The following is a 25115-nucleotide window of genomic DNA, read 5'->3' as shown; positions in this document are numbered from 1 at the left end:
CTCCCCCTGGGGGTCACCAGCTGACATTGTCTGGCCGACGGCACCCTGAGGAGGCCCTCTCTGTGCGAGCGCACAGGGCGATGGGAAATCGTTCCTGGCAACAGACGGTCCTGCAAATATCCCGGGCCTAAGCCATGTAGGGTTTTATAGGTAAGGACCAGCACCTTGAATCTCACTTCCACTTGTAACATTGCCCTTTCACTTCCATGTCATTTTCTGAAATTTGAGATCCCCCCAAATAGAGAAAACAATAATACAGCCCTTGACTGAGAGAAGTCTTTGACCCTTTCTTTAAAAAAAATGTCTTTAATCAGTAATTATTTGTAAAAAAATAAATGGATAATTCTGTAAGGTATCTTGCCTGTTACGATGTTGATAGCTTAAAGATAAATGCACTTCTGTAATTTAAATAGGAATATGTAGAAATTTAATCTTAGAAGTGACAAAACTCTTAGCTTTTGAGATATATTTCAACTGATTAATCTTAGACAACTTTATTTCCTATCCACAATCTCTCCTTGTTTCAGTGAAAAGAAAAGCAGTGTTAATATTCATGCACAATATAACTTTAAAGGAATAGAAGTGGGGTATTTCTTAATCTAACACTGTTGGCACATTTACAGTCTTTGGAAGACTGGATTTTTGCCAATCTTATTCAGAAGCAGGTTAATAATTAAATAGATATTTTCCTTGAATAGTTTAAGGAATGTGAAGACAGAACACTTTATAGGACTAGAAATATTATTTTTGAGATATATTCTTCAGCTGAATTGTTCACATGCTCCAACTTGGTGAGGAACATTAATAATTTTTGAAGAATAATGCTATATAACCACATAATTGTAAATAAAATATTTAATGGTATAGGAAACAGTATTGGTAAAAATTAAACAGCAGCAAAGATGTATCTTTTAAATATTTTATACAAATTCTATCTCAGTTTCATTTTGTTCTATCAATGTCATAAATCCTAATAGAGCCTATCTACACAGTTTCAAACATTGTAATTATGTGTGTGTATGTGTGAGAGTGAGCGCCTGTTACTCGTCCCAGCTTCTGCCAACCTAGCAGTTCGAAAGCACGTAAAAAATGCAAGTAGAAAAATAGGGACCACTCCGGTGGGAAGGTAACTGCGTTCCGTGCGCCTTTGGCGTCTAGTCATGCCGGCCACATGACCACGGAGATGTCTTCGGACAAGCGCTGGCTCTTCGGCTTTGAAACGGAGATGAGCACCGGCCCCTAGAGTCGGAAACGACTAGCACGCATGTGTGGGGGAACCTTTACCCTTACCTATGTGTGAGTGTATCCCTTGGTTTATAGTACAGATCCACAGTGCAGATCCAAAAAAGCAGTAAATGCTACATGCAGAGATGTTGAAGGAAGAAGATGAAAAGGTAACTTGACAGGACAAGGGCAGAAGCTCACATTCAGGCCTAGATAAGGCAGGAAAAGTGGTTTTACTTCTTCCTTATTCTATTCGTAGGCTGTCTGTCTGTGAATGTTCAGGATTATAAACTCCCTTTGTGGAAGAATTAGGTTGTGTGATTTCTTGTTTGGCCACTGCAACCATTCAATGCAATATTTTGCCCAAAACTTTACTTCATGGGCAGTGTCTGATGACTATGTCCGAGGTCCCCAACCTTTTGGGCTTCAGGGACCGGTTACGTGGAGAGAGGTTTTTCCGCGGACTGGAGGGGGCGTGGTTTTGTGTTCTGCCTGCATCCCACGGGTGGGGCTTTGCTTTTTTGTGCTGCCCAGTTACTGGCATGCCACGTCCGGTACCGATCCATGGACTGGGGTTTAGGGATCCCTGGACTACCTGACACCCTTCTTGTCTGTGGATATTAACGTAGGTAGGCTTTCTAGCATTTTTTATTTATTAGATTTATATCTTGCCTTTATTTTGTGTGCAGTTCAAGGCAGCATACAAAATGTTCTTGCCTGCTATTTTCCCTGCAACAATAACACTGTGAGATGGGATGGGCTAAGAGAGCCTGGCTGCTGCCCTTGTGTGTTTTGTACCTCTGCCTTTCCTGGTTCCTTTAGACAACAAGGGTATAGGAGAGTTTCTGCCCCTCTCTGTGAATAAGGTGATGCCAGCAGACATCAAAAAGCCTGTGGTATTATCTGCTTATTATTTGTTTACTTGTTTTTGTTCTTAAATTATTGTAATTTACGCCATTTGGGGTGAGCAAGTTAATAATCCCACTACCCAAACCAAAAAAATTGTAAGGAGTAACATGATAGTGAAAGTGTAAGGATGTTTTTAAAAAAACCTTTTAATAGTGGCTAGAGCAGGGATGGGGAATCTTGGCTCTTTTATGACTTGTAGACTTCAACTCCCAGCATTCCTGAGCCATCCATGCTGGCTCAGGAATTCTGGGACTTGAAGTCCAGAAGTCATAAAAGAGCCAAGGTTCCCCAGCCCTGGGCTAGAGATTCGTAGCAGATATGATTTCTTCTATTGCATAGGTTTATGAAGAGGACCTGCAATCCTTCCCCTCTTTAGACTTGCCTTTACTTCTGCCGCTGATCAATAAACAAATTTGTGCTTCAGTTTAAATGAAATTTAATCTAGACTTACATTTTATAGCATTGTATTTTTACATATTCATTAACTCTCTTTTTGGAGAAACAATTGGTAATAAGTAAAAGCCAGCTAGTGGTTGTCTATAAAAAATTTTTAAAAATTAATAAGAAAGACAGTATAATTAGCAACAAAAGTTAGGCTAGAATTTTGGAACATTTCTGACTTTCAAAAATGGTCTTGGGTTCAAAATAAATGAAGATACTGTATGAAGGATTGCCAGATACTTCATATATAAAGAATAACATACAGTATTTTTAAAAAATAAATTAGCTTTTTGAAATATATTATTAAATGGGAATTTATTAATTAATTTTAAAGTATGATGACATTCTTGGAATACATGGTGAAAATGTTGATCTAGTGGATTCTGCACTTGCTGGGAAATTGCTGGGAAGGATACCTTTGTGAAATTAACATCTGCTTCCTATAAAAGAAAATGGCAGGCTTGGAGAATCCATAGAAGCAGAAAAGTAATGCATCTTCCCTCATTCCTGACTCCTGACCAGGCTGTGGAGGGCTGTGGAGAGTTGTAGTTCACCAACATCAAAAACATAACAGATTTTCCATCCCAATTCTATTTGAACATAATTATTGCTTTAACTTTCTTCATGCGATTTGTAAATCTCTTTAATCTTGATAGCTTTTTAAAATCTCACTGGGTTTAATCTTCAGGACTGCTTCCATTTTTTTGCAAAGATCAAAATAAAATAGATTTATTAGTTCTACTTTTTCATCACCATCATGTCTTTTTAAAAAGATACATAAAAATATTACTTTTGCCTTTTTTCCTTGTGTGGTTAGTATGATTACTAAGAAGACTGCAGATTAAGTTCCCCATTAACTCATAATATGCACTTTGAAATATTCCTATTCTATCTAACTACATAAAGCTTTTGCAAAAATTACTTTGTAACTTTATAAAAATATATATAATAAACTTCTGTAAAATAAAAAAAACTTAACCTTCTGTGCAGTCATGAAAACAAATGATTATTTTACTGGCTAGTAATAATATAAGAATGAGTAAACCATTCTTATTTTATAGTCTATTGCTTTGCAGTACAGTACTTTGTCTCATATAAATTATGAGGTTTATAATACATTACACAAATTATGCACTGATTATAATTTATAATAAGAATTATAATTGCTGAATAGTTACTGCATCAATTATAAATTGTAATAGGATGTATGAGCTTACTCATGATGATATTTGTCATGAACTAGGTAACTTTTGTTAAAGTCAGAGTCAGCATAATAGTTAACTTCTGCCTATTTTGATATTTAGTTGTGGTTGCAATGAGTGCTGAAAATTCATTTTCAGAAATATTTGTTGAACAAAAAGGTAGAGGGCTTTAACTGTCTTTTCCATGCTGCATTATTTATTTATTAAATTTATATGCTGCCCATATTCTAATAGGGCAACTTTGGGCTGCTTAAGGAACAGCTACTGCTAAGCTTGTAAGCTGCCCTCAGTCTTCGGAGAAGGGTGGGATATAAATGGAATAAAAATAAAAATAAAATAAAATAAAACATAAGAAGATAAATAGAAAAGCAATTAAAAATTCTAAAAGTACAGACATTGAAATTTTGAAACGATGCAAGAAACCAGAATCAAGGAAACAGCATCAGCGATAAGGTTGTTTTACCCCATCAGCCACCTCCAGTAGTGAGCATCCCCCTAGTGCAGGGGTAGGCAACCTCGGCTCTTTTATGACTCGTGGAGTTCAACTCCCAGAATTCCTGAGTCAGCATAGCTGACTCAGGAATTCTGGGAGTTGAAGTCCACGAGTCATAAAAGAGCCGAGGTTGCCTACCCCTGCCCTAGTGGCTCCAAGCCAATTGGCAAAACAAAGTTTTAATACCTTCCCAGAAGGCCAAAAGAGTGGGGCCACCGTGGAAAAGGCTTCTTGACCCCACCATCAAAATTCTGTAGGAGATGTGGTCCATAGCAGCCTCTTTTGCTGGTATGAGTGCGGTGGATTAATCCCATTTTGGTGAGGTGTCTCCTCAGATACCCATGCCTTATTTCTTTTTAGTTAGCAGAAAAATCTTCAAATTCTCAAGGAAATATTGTTCTTTCACAGAAAATAATTTTAAAGACATTCTCAGAGGAATGGGAATATAAATAAGTAATACATTAATTCATATAATTCATGTAGTATGATTCTTCTTCAGTTTTCTATACATTTTCTCTTTTTAATGTGTGTCTGCTTCATTTAAGTTATAATTTAAGATATGCATTTCTAGTTGCACTTTTACCAAAGCCTGCCAAATCATTGCTGTCATGTTATTGCTTATTAATGGCCCATGAAAATGCCATGTTTACTTTCTCCTAATTTGCCTGGAGGAATATTGGAATTTTAATATATTCACATTTCCTGGGAATCACCAATAGTAGGCCCCTAGTGAACGGTAGCTACAACATGCCTTCTCTTTCAGATCTAATGGGGCAGGCTAATGTAATTTTATATTTTGTAAACCTTACCCCAGGATTAGTAAACTCTAGCCTTTTGATTGTTACTGAGCTACTACACTCACAAAAATCTAGTTAGCATGTGAAGACGTAATATGGCAGCTGTATTGCCTGCTCATTAGCAGTCTAGTGTTTGCTAGGAAATCATGGCTAAATGTTGGATCTGGCCTAATGAAACCTCTCCAGAATGAGAGATTGTAAAGATTATCCATGTCACTCTGGACAACTGCTCCTTGTGAGTAGACTCTGGAAGTTGCAAGCTCACACTGGCAAAGCAGCCTTTGACAGACAATAACATTCACCCCAAACCCATTTCTTAAGCACTGTTTTGCATCATCATCATCATCATCATCATCATTAGAGATCATTGCACAGTCAGCCAGATGTTAAGACTGGATTTGACATTTTTGTCTACCTATTGAGTCCTGGAATAGGCAGATGTGGATGTTTGATGGTATTACACAGATCGTCGCAGGATGGAAGCAGTTCCTAATAAGGCCGCCTTTTGAATTGACTAATGGCGAATTTGTCAATGCCAGTGGTGTTCAAGTGGTGCTCCAGTTGTTTTGGGATTGCACCTAAGGCACCTATTACTATTGGTACTACCCTTGCTTGCCTTTGCCACAGTCGTTCTATTTCTATTTGTAGGTCATTGTATTTTGTTATCTTCTCCGCTTCTTTCTTGTCTATTCTGCTGTCTCCCGGCATTGCCATGTCCACTATCCAGAGTTTTTTGTCTTTCTTATCGACAATTGTTAAGTCTGGGGTGTTATGTGGCAGGTGATTGTCTGTTTGAATTCTATAGTCCCAGAGCAATTTAACTTTTATCATTTTTTATGACTTTCTCTATTTTATGATCCCACCAGTTCTTGCTTACAGGCAAATGATATTTCTTGCAGATCTTCCAATGCACCATTGTTACTACTTTGTCATGCCGCTGCTTGTAGTCAGTCTGTGCGATCTTCTTGCAGCAGCTTACCAGGTGGTCCACTGTTTCTTCAGCTTCTTTGCATAGGTGGCACTGTCTCTTGCTGTCTTCTCAATTCTGACTTTGTATGCATTTGTCCTTCAGGCTTGGTCTTGTGCATCCAGAATTAGTTCCTCGGTCTCTTTCTTCAACTTTCCTGCTCTTAGCCATTGCCAGGTCTTGTTATTATCTGCTTTCCCAGCTACTTCTTCTTGTTGTTGTCATTGTTGTTGTATATGAGAGAAATAAAACATATTAAGACCTTTCAGTCCGGCAAGGTTTTTCTGTATTCATCAGTGACTTCCTCTTCCTTAGAGGATAATTATATAAATTTTATTTTAAAAGGTTTGAAAATATATGACTTCTTTGACTATGTAGCAAAAAGGTTCTTAGTATACTGTGTAGATTTTAGCAAAGTTAACAAAGATTAAGGGGTCAAAGGGATTTGGAATTTTAGCCTTGAATTAATTAAGAAATTTTCTCATGGGAAAATGGTGATACCTTGAAGTTTGGATACTCGAGGAAGTCAAAGGATAAAGAAAGAAAATAGAGCAGACATTTTTATTACAGGTTTTTCATTTTTTCCACTAAGCTTCTTGACAAAGTAGATGAATTTATTGACAAAATGGACAGAGCATCTTGCAATGAAATTGTAGAGGAACAAGCTACATTGGATGTTTGTGAAACCCTTTTGAAGGACTTAAATGTAACAAATGAAACTGGTGGATGACTCATTTTCTAAAGGAGATATACAGATATTGAATTAGAAATTTGTATAAATTCTTTCTATTGAATGTACAAAAAGTTCTAGTAAGCCTTTGAAAGACTTAATGAGAAGTGATAAGCAAAAAGATAAACTGCACATTGGACTTTGAGAATACATTTTCTAAAGATTTGAAAGATTTTTGCTTGAAATAGAGATGAACACCAAGCTAGTTCCAGAATTTTTTTAAAGGAAATGTTTTTAAAAACCTAGGGAAAGAATACAGGATTGGCCTTTTCAACTGGGGCTAAATAAAGAAATTATTTTTTTTTGCCAACTTGGAATAATTGATGAAGCATTTTGATTCTGGGTTCATTTTAGTTAATGAATGAGCTCTGGGAGAAAGAGAGATTGTGTGGTATTTAGAAATGGTGCTAAATTATTAAAACTGTTTTTATGTTAGCAAAAGGAGGAGCTTACTTTCTTCTTTCTTTGTCTTTTCTTTTTTCTTTCTCATTTTTTTTAAAAAATCTGTTTATATTTTGTGTAGTTTGTATTGACTGAATCTTTCCACTTATAAGGAAAATATTTTTTAAAATGAAGGCCAATTAGCATGTCTGGTGACTAAGGATGCTGAGAGATATTCAGCAATATTTTGAGGGCCACAGTTTCTTCACTTTTGCTTTATTCATTTCAAATATTAAACAATTTAGATTTACTAATTTAAAAGTAAATCGCAAAGCTTGCTAAAGAATTCTATCATTGTGTTACTTACTTTAATTAATTAATTTGCTGACCTTGCTGCAAGGTGACTTCACAATGATTTTTGAACAAAGTTTGCCTTGTCTGGCTTCCTTCCTGTTTTCTGAATAAAACTTGACTACAGTATTTGTTATTTCATTCTGAGCTACAAAGCAATTAAATTTTGTTAAATATATGTATTCTTCATATTATACTGCTGAGGATGATATTTACACATGGATTCACATGTGATACTAACTTGGTAAGGAGATATGGTTTGTCAATTAATTCTGGAATTGTTTTCCTCTGTTAGGTCTCCAACTATGGCTGGTGGACTCTTTGCCGTGAACAAGAATTATTTTGACTATCTTGGTTCATACGACACAGGAATGGAAGTCTGGGGAGGGGAAAACCTTGAATTTTCATTTCGGGTAAGTAATGATTTGGAAAATCTTGCCAGGATCTTCCCAGAACCCATCCCCCTTCATACTGTCTCACTTTGTTCTTATAATAATCTGTGATATAGTCAGTATATTAATAAAACCGTTCCTTATCATGATGAATTTCAAGTTTGATTCAAGTATTTATTCTGTCTCTGTTACCTGGAATTAAGCAGCCCATAACATTTATTTATTTATTTATTTATTTATTTATTTTATTACATTTATATACCGCCCTTTCCCGAAGGACTCAGGGCGGTTTACAGGGTGATTAAAAAGCAAAGATACAAAAGTTAAAAACAGATTTAAAAAAATATATTCATCCCTGCATAAATAAAACCCCAGTTAAAATTAAGATTAAGGCTAAAATTAGAATTCTCAGCCTGGGCCAGAGAGCTTGAAGAGCCAGGTCTTCAGGTCCCGGCGGAATGAACGGAATGAACCAAGTGATCCTCAAGGGCAGCCCCATGTAGAGAGCGTTGCAGTAGTCTAAACGGGAGGTCACGAGCGCATGAGTGACTGGCATCTCGGTCCAGATAGGGTCGCAACTGGAGCACCAGGCGAACCTGGGCAAAAGCCCCCCTGGTCACGGCTCCTATATGGTCTTCAAAATTGAGTCGTGAATCCAGGAGGACGCCCAAGTTGCATCTTATTTTAGCAGTCCAAATATTTTATTGGTTATTTGCTGATCAGCCAAACTCTATGATAGATGCATATCATCCATCTTTAAAATTAATGGGATAGAAGTACTGTATATAGCAGACTTCCTTCCTTTTACATAATGTAACATCCAGGCACAAGAGTTTGTAATTCATCATAAGTGAAGCTCATTTTGGTAGAGTGAAAATTGATCAAGCTTGACCTAGGTAAATAATTTATGTTTATGGCAAAATATTTTCTATTTCCCAGACTTAAGAATAGAGAACAGAACAGAATCTCTGAATATCAGAATTAAATGTTTTGAACTTGAGGTTCTTTTATGCTACAATTATGGGGGGAAATGCAAAAAACAAGCATTTCCAAACTTCCAGGCTCCTTGAATTCTTATATTTTGCAGGAAAGTCTTTAAAAACTCAGTTTTTACTTGCATTTACCTTAAGGCTTGATATCCACAAATTTAGTCCTCACATATTGAGGCAAATGCTTATCTAGGTGTTTTCTCATGGAATTTGCAATGTGGAGTGCTTAAGAAATTGTATTTCATGTTGTTTCAAAGAAAAAAATAAAACATATTGTAATTCTTTAGTCTGTTGCAAGTTTAATTTGATGCCTTTTGATAATAACTAATTAAATACATCAGATGCAAACACCAGCAAATAAATATTTAATACTATAAAATGCCTGGTAACTTCTCTTATCTCCTTCATGATAATCTATTGATGTATATGTGCAATTCTGACCACAAAGTTAGTGTTTAGTGACTGCTCAAGAATACAATAGCGCGAAAAGTAACATTACCACCACTCCTTTAACTTCAAAATGTCACAGCCTCCCTATGGTCATGTGGTCTCCATTCAGGTGCTTTGTAATTGGCATGTATTTATGTATTTAAACCTTCTTTTTCGAAAAGCTGGCCTGGTCTGACGGGATGGGGTTGGGTTTTTATAAATAGTTTTAATTTTAATATGTATTAATTTTATGGGCATAATGGTTTAATTACTTTTTAATTTTTGTATTCTGTTTTTTATTATGTATTGCCCTGTTCACCGCCCTGAGTCCTTCGGGAGAAGGGCGGTATACAAATTAAATTATTAAATTAAATTAAATTAAATCATCACAGTGTCCCTTTGGTCACTTGATTGCCATTTGGAACTTCATTGCCATTTCTTGAGCTTCCTTCAAGAAAAGTCAGTGGAGATGCCAACAGTAAAATCACCAGTTGTGGTCATGGGATTTCTTGCTTAATGGTTGCAGCAGAATTCAGGTTGTTCAGTGGGGTCACTTAACAAGCACATAGTGACAGAGTGGTGGTCCCAGTTGTGGTTCTTAAAGTGAGGACTATCTATTAATGATGCTTGTGTCTCCTATATTTTCCTTTCAAGGCTAGCTTTAATTGTGTTAAAAGCAACATGTGCCTAGATAGTCCTTGCTTACCAACTACTCATTCAACTACCATTCAGTTGTGCTGAACAAGTATTATTTATGACCAGTCTTTGAAGTTCCAGCCATCACTAAGCCTCCACAGTCATTTCATTTCAATTCAGGCAATTGACACCTGGCTCATGCTCACAACAGTTACAATGTCCCATGGTATGGGATCAACATTCGCAGTTTTCCCTGCCAGCTTCCCACAAGCAAATCAATGGGGAAACTGACAGGGAAGGTCACAAATCATTCTGTACCATCCATTTTCTGGCCTGCTGCATTCGTGCACAGCCTGTGCCAGGCCTCTCAGTCCCTCCCCTGGGTCCCCTCATGGCATTTTTCCCACCTCACTGTGGCAGCCTGCCCTTTCCCCCCCCCCCAGTCCTTACTTGGTTTTCTATCAGTTCTCGCTTACCAACAACAACCAGGACTCCCAGATTTGTCGTTATTACACAATGTGGTCACATGATGTCATATTTTATTATTGCATCACTTAGTGATGGCAGTCCTGGTCCCAATTGCTGTCTTAACCCAAGGATTGCCTGTATTACATATCACACTTAAAAGCTGACACGTACAAAACCTATGAGGAAAAAAAATTCCAAATATAAGAAATATCAGCATGAAATACAATCAACATTGTTCATGGTATGTTCTGGACACTGCATAGGTTTTTTTTTGTTTTGCAAATAAAAGAATAATTAGTTGAGAGTATTAATGCATGATACTTTTGTATCTGTATTCAAATGCATATGTACAAGATGTCGCCAAAGTACTGGTTGAGGTGATGAAATGAAGTAGGAGCAGGATTAGTTGTCCAGACCATAGAGATACAGAACTTTCTTCAACAGCTACTACATGGGTGAAGGCATTCCACAATGATGCACAGTAGTGCATATATAGATCTGCTTTCTGCTTTTGTTCTTAGATCTGGCAATGTGGAGGAAGTCTTGAAATCCATCCTTGTTCTCACGTAGGACATGTTTTTCCAAAGCAAGCTCCATATTCACGTGCAAAAGCTTTAGCTAACTCTGTTCGGGCTGCAGAGGTATGGATGGATTCGTACAAAGAACTTTACTACCACAGAAATCCACATGCACGCTTGGTAAGTTTATTGTAGGCGCAAGTATAGAAGATAAAATAAATTTCTTGAAAAGCTGAGAGTCTAAATTTAGATTCTCAGAAAATAAAGGAATAAGCCCAAAAATATAACAAGAGAACATAGAGTGCACAGTGCAAATGCTGAAAATTTGCAGAATGAGTGCAGAAAAATATTACAGGCAGAATGGTGCATATGCTTATGTTTTGGAGGAACTCAGGCCAGCAGTTTCTAGCCTATAAAACTATAAGTTTTAAAAATAAGTTTATATCTGGAAGAAAATATAGCTCCTAAACATTTTGAAGTTGGTGAGGTAGGTACAGTTTCCAATACTGATTTTGCAAAATTCAAATGAATAGGGCAGAATAAATGTTGCAAAATAAAAATTTGCATAGATAACTTAATTTATAAAAATATATTTTGTAGTATTTTGTATTAATTTGATTTGCCTTAATTCATTTTTCCTTCCACATAACATACTGGAAATTGATTGAAAAGTTATTAGTCTTTTCATCTGAGGTTGTAATATTCCAGAGGAATACATATTTTAAAATGTTGCCCATTTCAACTACAATATTCCTCGTGAATAACAAGGCTGTTTGTGTATAGAAGATGTTTTGGGCGTTCTGCAGACCTCACACTAGGATGCCCTACTTGCTCTTCATTAAAGTAAAGCAGCCTGTTGTTTTTCAGATTTTTGCACATTGGAAAAAAATTATGCCTGCCTTATGAGTTGCATCAACTTTAATGAATCAAATGCTTAAAGCATCATCATTTTTAATGCTCACTTGTAAGCCTGAAAAATGATAGGCTTTTTTTTTTAATGAAAAGCAGTAACATAAATAATTGGATAGGAATATTATAATTCTAGTAACTGAAGTCCTGGGGGCCAAAACTTAATGCTGATGTATTTATTCAAATAATTGCTGACTAGGGTAACTTATTTAATATAGAGCTAGTGGCCTATCTTCATCTTAATAATTTATAAATTGCCTAAGTGTGAAATACTCAAAGCAAATTTCATTGTATTAGGATCTTATTTGACTCTGGAATACTGTATATAACTTGTTCTCTATTGAGATTTTACTCTGGGATTTCATTTTAGGAACCCTATGGAGATGTGACAGAAAGAAAACTGCTTCGAGAGAAGCTCAGGTGCAAGGATTTTAAATGGTACTTAGAGAATATTTATCCCGAACTTCATGTCCCTGAGGACAGACCTGGCTTCTTTGGGATGGTAAGGGAAACCCTTCTTGATAAAGGAATTTCCAAGCCTTCACACTCTTTCAAGATAGACAGGTAGAATTACTTGAACAAACAGTCCTGAGAATTGCAAATAGTATTACTGAGTAGGTGGATTTTAGCCTCCCAAGCGTATTGAGGAAAACAGTATTCACGGCTTTGCATAGTTTTGCATAGTAAGATGGAGGATTTGTTGTCACTGTGTGTTGGGGGGTGGGAGCCCAAAGGGAGGCTCAGCTAATCTCAATGTACACATAGTTGTACTTTGACAATAAAGGTTCATTTCATTTCGCTCAAGCTGGTACAATAGAAAAGGTAAGGAAGTCATCAACTTTTAACCACAATTGAGCACAAAATTTCTGTTGCTAAGGAAGACAGTTGTTAAGTGAATTTTGCTCCACTTTACAACCCTTCTTGCTATGGTTGCTAAGTGAAAAACAACTGCAGTTGTTAAGTTGGTAACATGGTTGATAAGTGAATCTGGCTTCCACATTGACTTTGTTTGTCATGAGGTTGCAAAAGATGAACACAGGACCTTGGGACGCTGCTATTGCCATAAATACATGCCAGTTCTCAAGAGTCCAAATTTTGATCACCTGACCATGGGGATGCTGCAATGGTCATAAATGTGAAAAATGGTTATAAGTCATTTTTTCAGTCCCTGTATGTCAGTTTGCCAAAAACAATGTGGAAAGTTTTTTTGTCTATATACTGTACTGATTTTCTGGGAAAGGCTTTACCGTGAGTGCTTAACAAAAAAAATATGTTTTGTTTCTTTTTCTTTGCCATTATGATGGTAGAAATAAATGAAAGTAAATGTAAATTAATTAATAAATCCTGGCAATAGGAAAGACAGTGTGAGGGAGTCAAAACGTCCCCAGGGCAATTTCACTTCTGCCATTAACATGTTAGGAAGCCTTAGGTAAGTCAGCATCTCTTTGTAATGGATCTCGATTGAGATAATAATTGCAATTGTTGCTTTAGAGTGGCTACCCCTGCTTTAGGGTATATAAATTCTAAATGATGATGGTGGTGGTGATAATTGTTTGTTATTGTTAGTTGCAAAGTCGTGTCCAAACTCATCGCGACCCCATGGACAACATTCCTCCAAGCCTTCCTGTCCTCCACCATCTTCTGGAGTCCATTTAAGCTCACGCCTACTGCTTCAGTGACTCCATCCAGCCACCTCATTCTCTGTCGTTCCTTTCTTCTATTGCCCTCAATCTTTCCCAGCATTAGGCTCTTCTCCAGTGAGTCCTTCCTTCTCATTAGGTGGCCAAAGTATTTGAGTTTCAACTTCAGGATCTGGCCTTCTAAAGAGCAGTCAGGGTTGATCTCCTCTAGGACTGACCGGTTTGAATGCCTTGCAGTCCAAGTGACTTGCAGGAGTCTTCTCCAGCACCATATTTCAAAGGCCTCAATTCTTTGACGCTCAGCCTTTCTTATGGTCCAACTTTCACAGCCATACATTGCAACTGGGAAAACCATGGGCTTGACTATTAGCACTTTTGTTGGCAGGGTGATGTCTCTGCTTTTTAGTATGCTGTCTAGATTTGCCATAGCTTTCCTCCTCAGGAGCAAGCGTCTTTTAATTTCTTGGCTGCAGTCCCCATCTGTGGTGATCTTGGAGCCCAGGAAAATAAAATCTGTCACTACCTCCATTTCTTCCCCATCTATTTGCCAGGAATTGAGAGGGCCAGATGCCATGATCTTGGTTTTCTTAATGTTGAGTTTCAAGCCCACTTTTGCACTCTCCTTCTTCACCCGCATCGAGGCTCTTTAGTTCCTCTTCATTTTCTGTCATTAGAGTGGTATCATCTGCATATCTTAGGTTGTTGATATTTCTCCCAGCAATCTTAATTCCAACTTTTGATTCATCTAGCCCTGCCTTTCTCATAATGTGCTCTTAATATAAGTTAAATAGGCAGGGTGACAGTATACAGCCTTGCTGGATTCCTTTCCCAATTTTGAACCAATCAGTGTCCAGTTCTCACTGTTGCTTCTTGACCTGCATATAGGTGTCTCAAGAGACAAATAAGATGGTCTGGTACTCCCATCTCTTTTAAGAACTTGTTATGATCCACACAATCAAAGGCTTTAGCATAGTCAATGAAGCAGATGTTTTTCTGGAACTCCCTAGCTTTCTACATGATCCAGCGTATGTTGGCAATTTGAAGAGCCTTGGTGGAGCAGTGGGCTAATGCCTCCTTAAGTAACACCAGCTGCCTGCAATTAGTGCAGGTTCGCTTCCCACCAGGCTCAAGGTTGACTCAGCCTCCCATCCTTCCGAGGTAGGTAAAATGAGGACCCAGATTGTTGGGGGCAATTAAGCTGACTTTGTAATAATGCCGCTTGGGTGTGTGTGTGTGAAAGCCCTAATAAGCAGGCATATACATAGAATGAAGGCTACTGGTAAGCTTGTAAGCCGCCCTGAGTCTTCGGAGAAGGGCGGGATATAAATGGAATTAAAATGAAATAAAAAAAATAAATCTCTAGTTCCTCTGCCTCTTCAAATTCCTGCCTGTACTTCTGATAGTTCTTGATCCACATACTGCTGAAGTCTAGCTTGTAGGATTTTAAGCATAGCTTTACTAGATAATTGGTAGATTCACATAAAAGTACAGTCTAACCCTAAAGTTGGGATTAAAAATAGAGTAGCAGTCCCCAAACCTTTTAGCTTATGGGCCCTTCACGAAGTTTCAGATTTTTCATTGACCCCCCTAAACATTGATTATGTGAAAATAATTTAATAAATACTATTCTATGTAATATTGCTGTCGATAATTAAATAGATAACAATATCAGCTCCTTGGATAATCCTACCTCACCCTTCAGAGGCTAGTGACCACTTCAGAGAACCCTGTCATAGATCATGCTTTCTGGATTCTTTTCAAGCAGCTCTACTCTGGGTCATGTGACTAGGAGGAGGGGCTTCAGAATTGAATAACTGACAGCATTCTGAACTGCTTCCCAGCTGCCTCTCTAACAAGAGACCAATTTTTCTCTTTATTTGGTCCTGCATAGCTGCCCTGTTGACAGTCTCCCCTCACGTCATCTTCTATTTGGCTTTCTGTTGGGCTGGGAAGAATAAAAATGACTTTTGGTTCCCAGCCTAGTGCAGCAACCTATTTTCAGCAGCAAACAGCCAGATCCTAGCCACAAGTACAACCAGCCACGGTACACCGAGAAGCCTCTTTGTGCTTCCTGGAGCAGGGTGACGTTGGGCCATATTGCTGGGACTTGCTGGGGCATGGCAGTTTGGTGCCATGCTACCGGGGTGGGTCGGGGGTGTCTGAGGCTTTCTAAAGTATCCGAGGCTTTTTGCTTTGGGTCAGGGGCTTCTTGCAATCCCAGAACCACAATGTGACTAGACACCGCAAGCCACAGCATATTCTTTTCCCAGCCTCTCCATGATTGCACATATGAATTCATCCGCACCCTCTTTCCTGCTTCCCTGAACTCCTGCCACACTGCAGTACCCTCCCCATTCATGTGTGGCCCGCACCAGGCCTCCCCTGGCCTCTCCCGCTATACTGCAACACCTCTGCATTCCTTATCTGGGAATCCTTGTCTATTAGTTTTAAATGTTATTTCATGTCTATGCCTGTCTAAATGATTAATGCATAGGAAAAGAAAATCTGGACCATCAAGTGAGTGAACGGTACTTCACTTATGTCGATGGAGATTCTCAACCATCCATGTCATGGTTACCCCAAAGGTGCTTTTCAAAAAGCAATAGGGCTTTTGTTAGGTTTTTCCTTGAAAACGTTTTGCTTCTCATCTAAGAAGCTTCTTCAGTTCTGACTAAATTGTGGGGAATGGAAGGATTTATATTCTTTGCACAACTCTACCAGCAGACCTTCAGAGTGCTAACGACCAGATGACTGTAAAGAATATATATCCTTCCATTCCCCACCATTCAATCAGAACTAAAGAAATTTCTTGGATGAGAAGTGAAACATTTTCAAGGAAAAAACAAAGGAAGTCCAGTTGCCTTTTGAAAAGAAACGTTCGTGACAATACTTCACTCACTCACAATACTTCAATTTGCCCTAAGTCAAATTAGTCCAGCTGATCAAATGTAGTTGCATGCTATGTACCTGGCTATGCTTGCCTGTTGTCTGTTGCTGTGTGCCAAGGAGGTCATCATCCATGTTTTCAAGGCTGTCTTTCATTTTTCTCTTCTCCAGGCACACTTTATATTATTGTTCCTTTTCCGTACAAGTTTTATCAATTCTTGGCAGGTTCTTGTCTTGTGAAATTCTGTGTTGATGATCATACCGTAAATTTCCTTGAAGGGAAAATTTTCTTGCTTTTATGTAACTCTTGGGACTGACATTTTGAGTTCACTATAAATAAAAGATCAGCTCATGCTGCAGTGGTTTTTAGTGGGAAATGCTGTGTTTATAGCACAGTACTTTACTAGCAAAGTATTGCCTAAGACATGAGTATATTCTCAATGTGCATAAAGTTGTGTTTCATCATCATCATCATCATCATCATCAATTATTGTATAATAAGTCTAGAATTAGAATAAACAGATTGTACAATAATTATTTACAGCATTTCAGTGGGCAGTTGTATTGGGAACCATTTCTCTCTCTGTCTCTCTGTCTCTGTCTCTGTCTCTCTCTCTCTGTCTCTCTCTCTCTCTCTCTCTCTCTCTCACACACACACACACACACACACACACACAAACACACACACACACACACACACACTAACTGGTGGGATGTTTGGATTGTGAGATGATATATTTTAATGGCCTTTTGTTGCCTCTTAGCTGAAGAATAGAGGAATGGCAAATTATTGCTTTGATTACAATCCTCCCAGCGAGCATGAAATAACAGGATACAAAGTCATATTATATCCATGTCATGGCATGGGACAAAATCAGGTAAGGTATTAACTTTCTATTCAAGTGTCAGATAATAGTTTTCTTCTTCTAAATGCACAGTCTTGCTATTTCTCTTAATCTAACTGTACTGAAGCTTTTCAGTTTTGAGCATAAACACCCATATTAAACCTAGTCTTGCATCATAATCCTTTCCAGAATTATATAGAAGTTCAAGGAATATTCTGGGTGTGCATATGTATTGGGAGGTTGGACTAAGGTTCTTAGTGGATTTGATCAGGTCCTTATAAGTTCTGTCCCTAAGATCCACTTGAGAAGTCTGACAATTATTGAAGCCAGCATTTCACAAAACAATAGCAGTGATAGAGTACAAATACAGAACAATTATTTCTGAAAGAAATACTATTTGAAGAGTTTTTTTCACTTAGTAAAGTAAATAATTTTATAAATACTTGAAGATAAAGATAGGGGTGTGGTTGTTACCTTCTCGGTGTTTGTTTCTATTAGACTTTAGTGATGCTGCCTCAGACATAAGAGGGTGTGAGGTCCTGTTTATGAATTTGGGCTCTAAGAAGCCCAGTTGGGGCCTGCTGTTTACCTCAGTGGCATCTTGCCTGAGCCAGATTCTATAGTTGAAATAGTAATGGAGTTCTCTTGACTGATAGTTTTGGGAAAATTCAACCTGCCTTTACTGGGCTAGAGTGGGAATTTGTGGCAACCATGGATCTGACCCACCACTGGCACAGAAAGCCTGACAAGATGGAGTCACTTTGGGTTTTTAAGTCTCCTGGATCTGGAGAGTTGTCATCTTTAACTCTTGGTGAGGTGCATTCTCTCAAACAGAATTATTGTCTAACTTGGGGCTTCTCCTAGGCCTTCTTAAAGAAGATGGCTGTGGCTAGGAGACCCTGTGGATAAAATAACCTGGGGCACCCATTCCTGGATTGGGGAGCCTTGTTTATTATCACTCATGATTAGTCACTTCTTGTTTAGATTACTGCAATGCACTGTTCATGAGGCTGCCCTTGAAGATTACCTGGAAATTTTATTTATTTAATCTTGTTTTAACTTTTGTAATTTGTATTTTTATTCTTGCCCTGTTCACCGCCCTGAGTCCTTCGGGAGAAGGGCGGTATAGAAATAGTATTAAATAAATAAATAAAATAAATAAATTTTAACTGATCCAGAATGCAGCAACACATATATTATGGGTGGCCCACAATTCATCTGTGTTACACCACTACTCCCCAATCTGCAATGACTGTATGGCTCAAGGCCAGATTATTTGTGGGATTGCTTCTCTCTCAGGATATTCACCAATCCCACTGGATTGGATAAAATAGAGTTGCTCTAGTCCTTTCTGTTTAGTGTTGTCATCTGGTGGGACCCAGGAAATAAGCCTTTTCTCTTGCAGTACCTATCCTATGGCACAGATGTCTTGCCGTAGGATAGGCAAGAAATGGCCTACCGAAAGGCCGTTAAGACTTTCTGTTCCCTAAGGATGAGAGGTGAGCTTAGCTTTTTTTGTAATTTTGGAGAGAGTAGTGTTGTGATGCTGATCCTTTGTTGAAGTTTGAATCTCACATTTTCAATATTTGTAATTTTGTTAGCCAGCAAGGATTGTTTTATATAATATAGATGGCCATATAAAATTTCCAAGTAAGTAGATAAATATCATTGTAATTATTATCTGAAGAATTTCACATTTGGTCTAGAAGTGGCTTTTTATATTTTTACTATCCTTCTGTTCACAATGCTTTTGATCATAGAAATGCATAGTTGAAGTTTAATAGAGATTTACTTGCTCTTTTCTTTTGGGAATAACAGTTTTTTGAATACACCTCCCACAATGAAATACGTTATAATACCCGTCAACCAGAAGTCTGTGCAGCTGTTGATCCAGGAACTGATTTTTTGAAAATGTACTTATGTGAAAATAGTATCCAAAATATTCCTGAAAATCAGAAATTTATTCTTACAGAGGTAAGAACAGTCAAATCTGTTAACAAAAATTAAGTTGCAGTAAGGATGAGCTATTAAAATATTAGGGATTTGTATTGAATGATACCTTTTGTTTATACTAAAGTGGTATTCCTTCCATTTTAGGTGGGTGCTTCAATGCTGTATATTCTTTCATCCTCTTTTCCTATCTTTCCTGCGATCATTGATATTTCTACTTCAAAAAGCAGAACAGACATTTCTGTTTTTTAAAAATACTACTTTTTTCTTTATCAAACTTTTTAAAATAATAATGATAGCAACAGCAATGAGATATAACAAGGTTGTTACCAGACCATATAGATTAAATTTCTGGGTTAGCAATTTTTAGCATTATATGTAATAATGACTTTTTAAAGGAAAAGGAAAAAGAGGAAGATAAGTATATAAGCAACTTCTTTTTTAAAAAAAGAAAAAGATTAAATGTTCATTTGCTTGAAAGTTTGCTTTTCTGCCTGTATCCAAATGTCCTACTTTCAGATATTGACAATCCCCCTTCCAATTCTCCACAGTATAATTCTTACTTTAATTATTCTTAGCAACTCTTGATGCCTTGATAAATTCCATATTCTTGTGATGTAACCAAGAAAGGCATGTGCAGCTTTGACAACCTGCAGTCACTGTGATCTTTTATTGACAGTTTTATACATTTCAGACAAAAATATTGCAAAATGTAGCACTTAACCAAATGAGTGAATGTTCATACCTCTGAATTGCATCTCCAAACATAAGGCTATTGTAACTTACTCCTAAACACTCTCTGAGATGCATAATAAAAAAGGAATAGTGTTAATGGCTGTTTCCTTTAGGAGAAATTGCATTTCATGATCAAAGAATGCTAGTTCTTTATAAGATCAGTATTTATTTATTTATTGACTGATTAAATGTACGTGCAGCCTGTCTTGTCCAGCGATGAAATTATAATATTGCATGGCATCTGGAACCAGAGGCAACTGCCGAGGGTTGAGGGCAAATGACAATAATATTATGCTATTGTGACAGAAGTTCTCTTTTTTGTACATGTGTTCTGAACATGTGTTCTGACATTACCTGCATGTATGAAAAGGGCAGAACTTAGGGCATGACTTTGCTTTTATCATTTTGATGAAAGCATTAGATCCTGGGGACACGTCTGGTTGAACCTTTGGAAGATACAGTAGAATCCCCGTGCACTCTGCAAATTCACATATAAAAATGAGGTCTATGTATACAACAGGATACACAGCAAATTTCCTGCATATCAGCATGTAGGATCTTCCTTGGTCAATTTAATTCTAGCTGATGCTGACCTCTATGATTCTCTTGTATGATGGTGTCATTGTTACCTACAGATACCAGTTGGTCCAAATCACTATTAGCTACTTACAACTCTTTATAAAAATCGAATTAACATGATGTTAATTTAATAGTAAATCAAAGTACCTTCATCAGTGAGCATGAACCCACAACAGATTTTGTTAAAGTGAACAATAAATTATCTAGCAAGAATTTTGTTCTTTGTCACTTATCTTTTCATAAAGTTAATAAAGTTTAAAATATGAATTTTAACTCTTAACTATAGTTACTGTGTCTTTACCAGACATTATAAAAAACTATTTATTGTTTTATAGGATGGAGTTTTAATACATAAGCAGACCCAGAAGTGTCTACAAGCTGAATCTGATGTAGAAAATGGATATCCAGCACCTTTGTTACAGCCATGTTCCAATTCAGAATACCAGAAATGGTTTTTTGTAGGGAGGAGTTGATACAGAAATCTAATTTTATGGTTGATCAAGATAATCTCTGGATCTGAAGCAAGCAAATGTTTAATCATTTGTACATGGAGAACTGTATTATTTTCAACTTATTGTTCTGCAACACAAGCAGGCATTGAAATTCACATGTGGACTTTTCTGCATTGGAAATTTACTTTTGGCAGCTATATGATTTACCAAATTTTTTTATATATTTTAGAAATAACTTAGAGACTTGATAATGAAATGCAGGTGGCGGCACTTAAATTTGATAATTTAAATATTTATTTTTTCCTAATATGTTCAACTTTAATGTGACTAAGACATTAAAAGAAAAATAAAATAACAAATTTTACTGTGAAATTATTATAATATAAACAACCATATAATTTTTTTCATATGACTAGTACACTGGAACTGCTTGTGGAAAACTCACTATTGATTCTAAGGATATAGTGGATCATTATAGTAGAATTATATGTGAACTCAATCTCTTATGATATAATAGGGCACAATGTGTAATTTCTTGGCTCTAAATCTTTTAAATTAAACAATAAATGAATTGGAAGTAAGGATGACTGAATCACTCTGTCTCTGGTTCAGCTCACTTTCAAAAACATTATGTCATAAAATCAATCTTATCTCCAATTTCCAGATCAGTCTGCCAGTTAAAAACATCCATATAAATTAAATGTGTACACCATTTTCCTTTATATTTTAATATATGACTACCCCAATGTATGAATTTTTAATGTACTTTTGTCTAAGAATTACATTAAAAATATTGGAAAAGTGTTCCTTTTTTTTAAAAAAAAGCAATTTTCTAGATTAATGTATGTTGAGCTAAGGTATAAGGTATGTTTGGTTGGTTCAGATAAAGGCTTAATGAAAATTTTCCCCCATTTTTAACTGGGTGCCAATTTCTAAAAAGAATATCGGCATGCAGAATCATTGTAGCAGGACTAAAAAAATAAAAATAAAATGCAGAAACAGACCTCAGGGAGGATATTATACAGGAACCTTGTATAATCATGCCTTGGTACCTCCTAGGTAACAAATCAAATTCAAAAGTAGACAATCTGCATCAAATATGATTGTCTTTGCTACTATCTAGTAATCTAGGATTTTTGCTCCAGAGATCTAGTAATCATAATCAAAGAAACATTCTCTGGCTGAATCCATAATTTTATAACTATATAAAAGTTTGTGCATAGTCAGGAAAAGGTGCAAAGAGGTTTTTACATGGTATGACAAATGCTTATACAGAATACAAAATATTGTGTGTAGCGTGGCAACTACCATTATGTTGACTTGAGCCTATCCTAACTTATGTGAAGATGAAATACTGTGAAGAAATGATATTTTCCTGAATTTGGAGGGGAATTGTGGACTATTAGAAGCTTGGTTAGTAATGAATATATATATATGACAGTTTGGGATTTGGATAAAATGAAGAGAGTAGAATAAAAATTATTCTAATTATCTTTAGAAGAGAGGGTGGGATGCAAAAGATGACAGATTTGGATGGTTTGTGGAGAGCTAAACGTGCAAATTTGGGAAATTTACATTTGAATCAAAATACCTCATACCTCATCAAGCACAATCCCAACCCTAAAAATGTTTGAATGTCAGATTCTAACGATGTTGGAGAAGCAAAACTCTTTATTTGTTATTATGAATACCAACTCAATGGTTTGGTTAAAGTAGGTGAAAAAATAGGGCGGTACAAAGTGCATTTTGAAAAGCATCTGAGGGAGATGGCGGTTTAGAAATAGGAAATATTTAATTTAATTTAATTTATTAATATTTCTATACCGCCCTTCTCCCGAAGGATTCAGGGCGGTGTACAGGGCAAGAATAAAACACAGAGATTTACAAAAAATAAAAAATAATTAAATACATGCCCGATTAAAAATACAGTTAATACATAGTAAAAAACCCCAATAAAAATAGTACAAAACCCCACCAATCCCCCCTCAGGCCAGGCTGGCTTGCTCGAACAAGTATGTTTTCAGATCGCGGCGAAAGGAGTGAAGATTGGGCGCCGTCCGGAGCTCAACCGGTAACTGGTTCCATAGCTCCGGGGCGCCCACAGAGAAGGATCTCCCCCTGGGGGCCACCAGTCGACATTCTCTGACCGGTGGCACCCTGAGGAGGCCCTCTCTGTGGGAACGCACAGGACGGAGGGAAGTAGATGCCGGCAGCAGGTGTTCCCTAAGGTACTCCGGACCCCTGCCATGTAGGGCTTTAAACACCATTACTAGCACCTTGAATCTCACCCGGAAGACAACTGGTAACCAATGCAGCTCACGGAGCAGAGGTGTGACATGGGAGTATCGGGAGACTCCCAATACAACTCTCGCGGCTGCATTCTATACCAGTTGGAGCCTCCGGGTGGTCCTCAAGGGAAGCCCCATGTAGAGAGCGTTGCAGTAGTCTAGACGAGAGGTCACGAGCGCGTGAGTGACCGTGCATAAATCATCCCGGCTTAGATAGGGCCGCAACTGGCGCACCAGGCGAACCTGGGCGAAAGCCCCCCTAGTCACAGCCACCATGTGATCTTCCAAGGTGAGCCGTGAATCTAGGAATCTATAAATAAATAACTCCCTCTTTGAAGCACTAAGTCAAATGCATCTACCAGCATGGCTTTTTCCCCCCCAGAATATGTAAATAAATGTTTTTGAGAAGTGCTTGGTCACACCAGTGGACTTACGAATATGCCCTTTGGATGCTTTGAATTTTGTATTAGGCTACTTTATTTGGCTTCAGAACCTCACTCTCATACCCTGACAAGCTCTAGTTTCTCAATTTTGCTGGTGTATTTTGTACTGACATTGAAAATACGTACATCCTGATTTTGCTGACAGGATACAGAGGTTAGGATTTATTTTAGCCATTCACAGGAATATCTGGAAGCTGATAATTAGAATTATACCAATCATGGTGCCAACTTGCATGCTTGTTTGGAAGAAATAGCTGTTTAAAAGATCCATGAGTGTTTTCATCACAAAGATTTCTGGAATCCTGCAGGTATAGGTGTGGGACAGGGATTTCATGTCTTAGAAATGCATTCCTTCCTCTCTTTTCTCTAATGCAACATTTGCTTTTTGGAGATGGTTTGCAAAGAAGGAGAGATACTAGGACTCTTATATGAATATGATGCCACCAGTGTTGTATCTTCTTAAAATTCATTATACTTTAAAAGTTTTATTTAAGTTTTGGAGCAATTTTGAAATAACCTAAAGAAAGCAAATCATGCTCTTTTTCAAAGTTTGGTCAGTCAATTGGCCATATCAAACATGAGCACACCGCTAGACACGCCCAAGCAATACAATCAAATCAACCACACAGTCGGCTCCCTCTACATTTGTGGTCCCTAGGCCCACTGATAAAACCTTCTCTTGAGGGCCTTTCAGAAAAAGGTGTGGGAGCAATTATGTGTCGGGGGGATGATGTTCTAAAGAGAAGGGGCCATCACTGAGAAGTCACTTTTTCTTGATCCTATCAGGTATAGAACCCAAATAGATGGGACCCACAACATACCATGACTTCCTGTCCTGGTGGACCAGGTGGATGTAATAGGAGAAGTGGTCCTTCAAATAGCCTGGCCCCAAGCCATGTAGGACTTTAAAGGTGATAACCTTGAATGTACCCGGAAACAAACTGGCCTCCATGGATCCAGTGCAGTCTCCTATGGAAAGAGAGATTTTCTTGTTTCTCTGAAAATTGGAAATCTCCAGAATGATCTGGACCAAACTGGGCTATTTGTGGACTAAGAACTTCTACATTACTGAAATTCATTTTTCCAACCAGTTGATGCAAATGAGCTAATAAACATTATTGGATTTTTTAAATAAGAAAATTGTACAATTAAAGCTATTTTTCAATGCCTTAGTGCCTACCTAGCATTATAATTATCAGTCCTTGGTCTTTATTGAATAAAGCAGAACAGAAGCAGTAAGAGCTTAAAGCATTTTTGACAATTCCAGAAGCAAGGAAATGCATAGGACAGTGGTGGAGAACCTATGGCACGCATGCCAGAGGCAGCACTCAGAGCCCTCTTTGTGGGCACACATGCCATGCCCCGGAGATGGCAACCCTAACCCTAACCCTCGCATGCTCTCCTTTTTCTGGGCACAACCCACTGCATCGCCTCCTCAGCTGTCAGCCAGCTTTTCCAGCT

General features: G+C 37.6%; 1 protein-coding gene across 1 annotated transcript in view; it reads left to right on the top strand.

Moving 5' to 3' along the window:
• Window positions 1-21864, top strand: part of GALNT12 (polypeptide N-acetylgalactosaminyltransferase 12) — a 39266-nt gene extending 17402 nt beyond the window's left edge. Inside the window, exons 5-10 of the mRNA XM_083360711.1 lie at window positions 7791-7908; window positions 10931-11107; window positions 12207-12338; window positions 17127-17240; window positions 19026-19181; window positions 20807-21864. Of these exons, the coding sequence (XP_083216837.1) occupies window positions 7791-7908; window positions 10931-11107; window positions 12207-12338; window positions 17127-17240; window positions 19026-19181; window positions 20807-20944 (835 nt within the window). The 3' untranslated portion in view covers window positions 20945-21864. The remainder of the gene's footprint in view (window positions 1-7790; window positions 7909-10930; window positions 11108-12206; window positions 12339-17126; window positions 17241-19025; window positions 19182-20806) is intronic.
• Window positions 21865-25115: the final 3251 nt, after the last annotated feature.

This window comes from Vipera ursinii (genome assembly GCF_947247035.1).
Source record: "Vipera ursinii genome assembly, chromosome: 3".
NCBI classification, from domain to species: domain Eukaryota; kingdom Metazoa; phylum Chordata; class Lepidosauria; order Squamata; family Viperidae; genus Vipera; species Vipera ursinii.
This window is presented reverse-complemented; position numbering and strand designations above follow the sequence as displayed.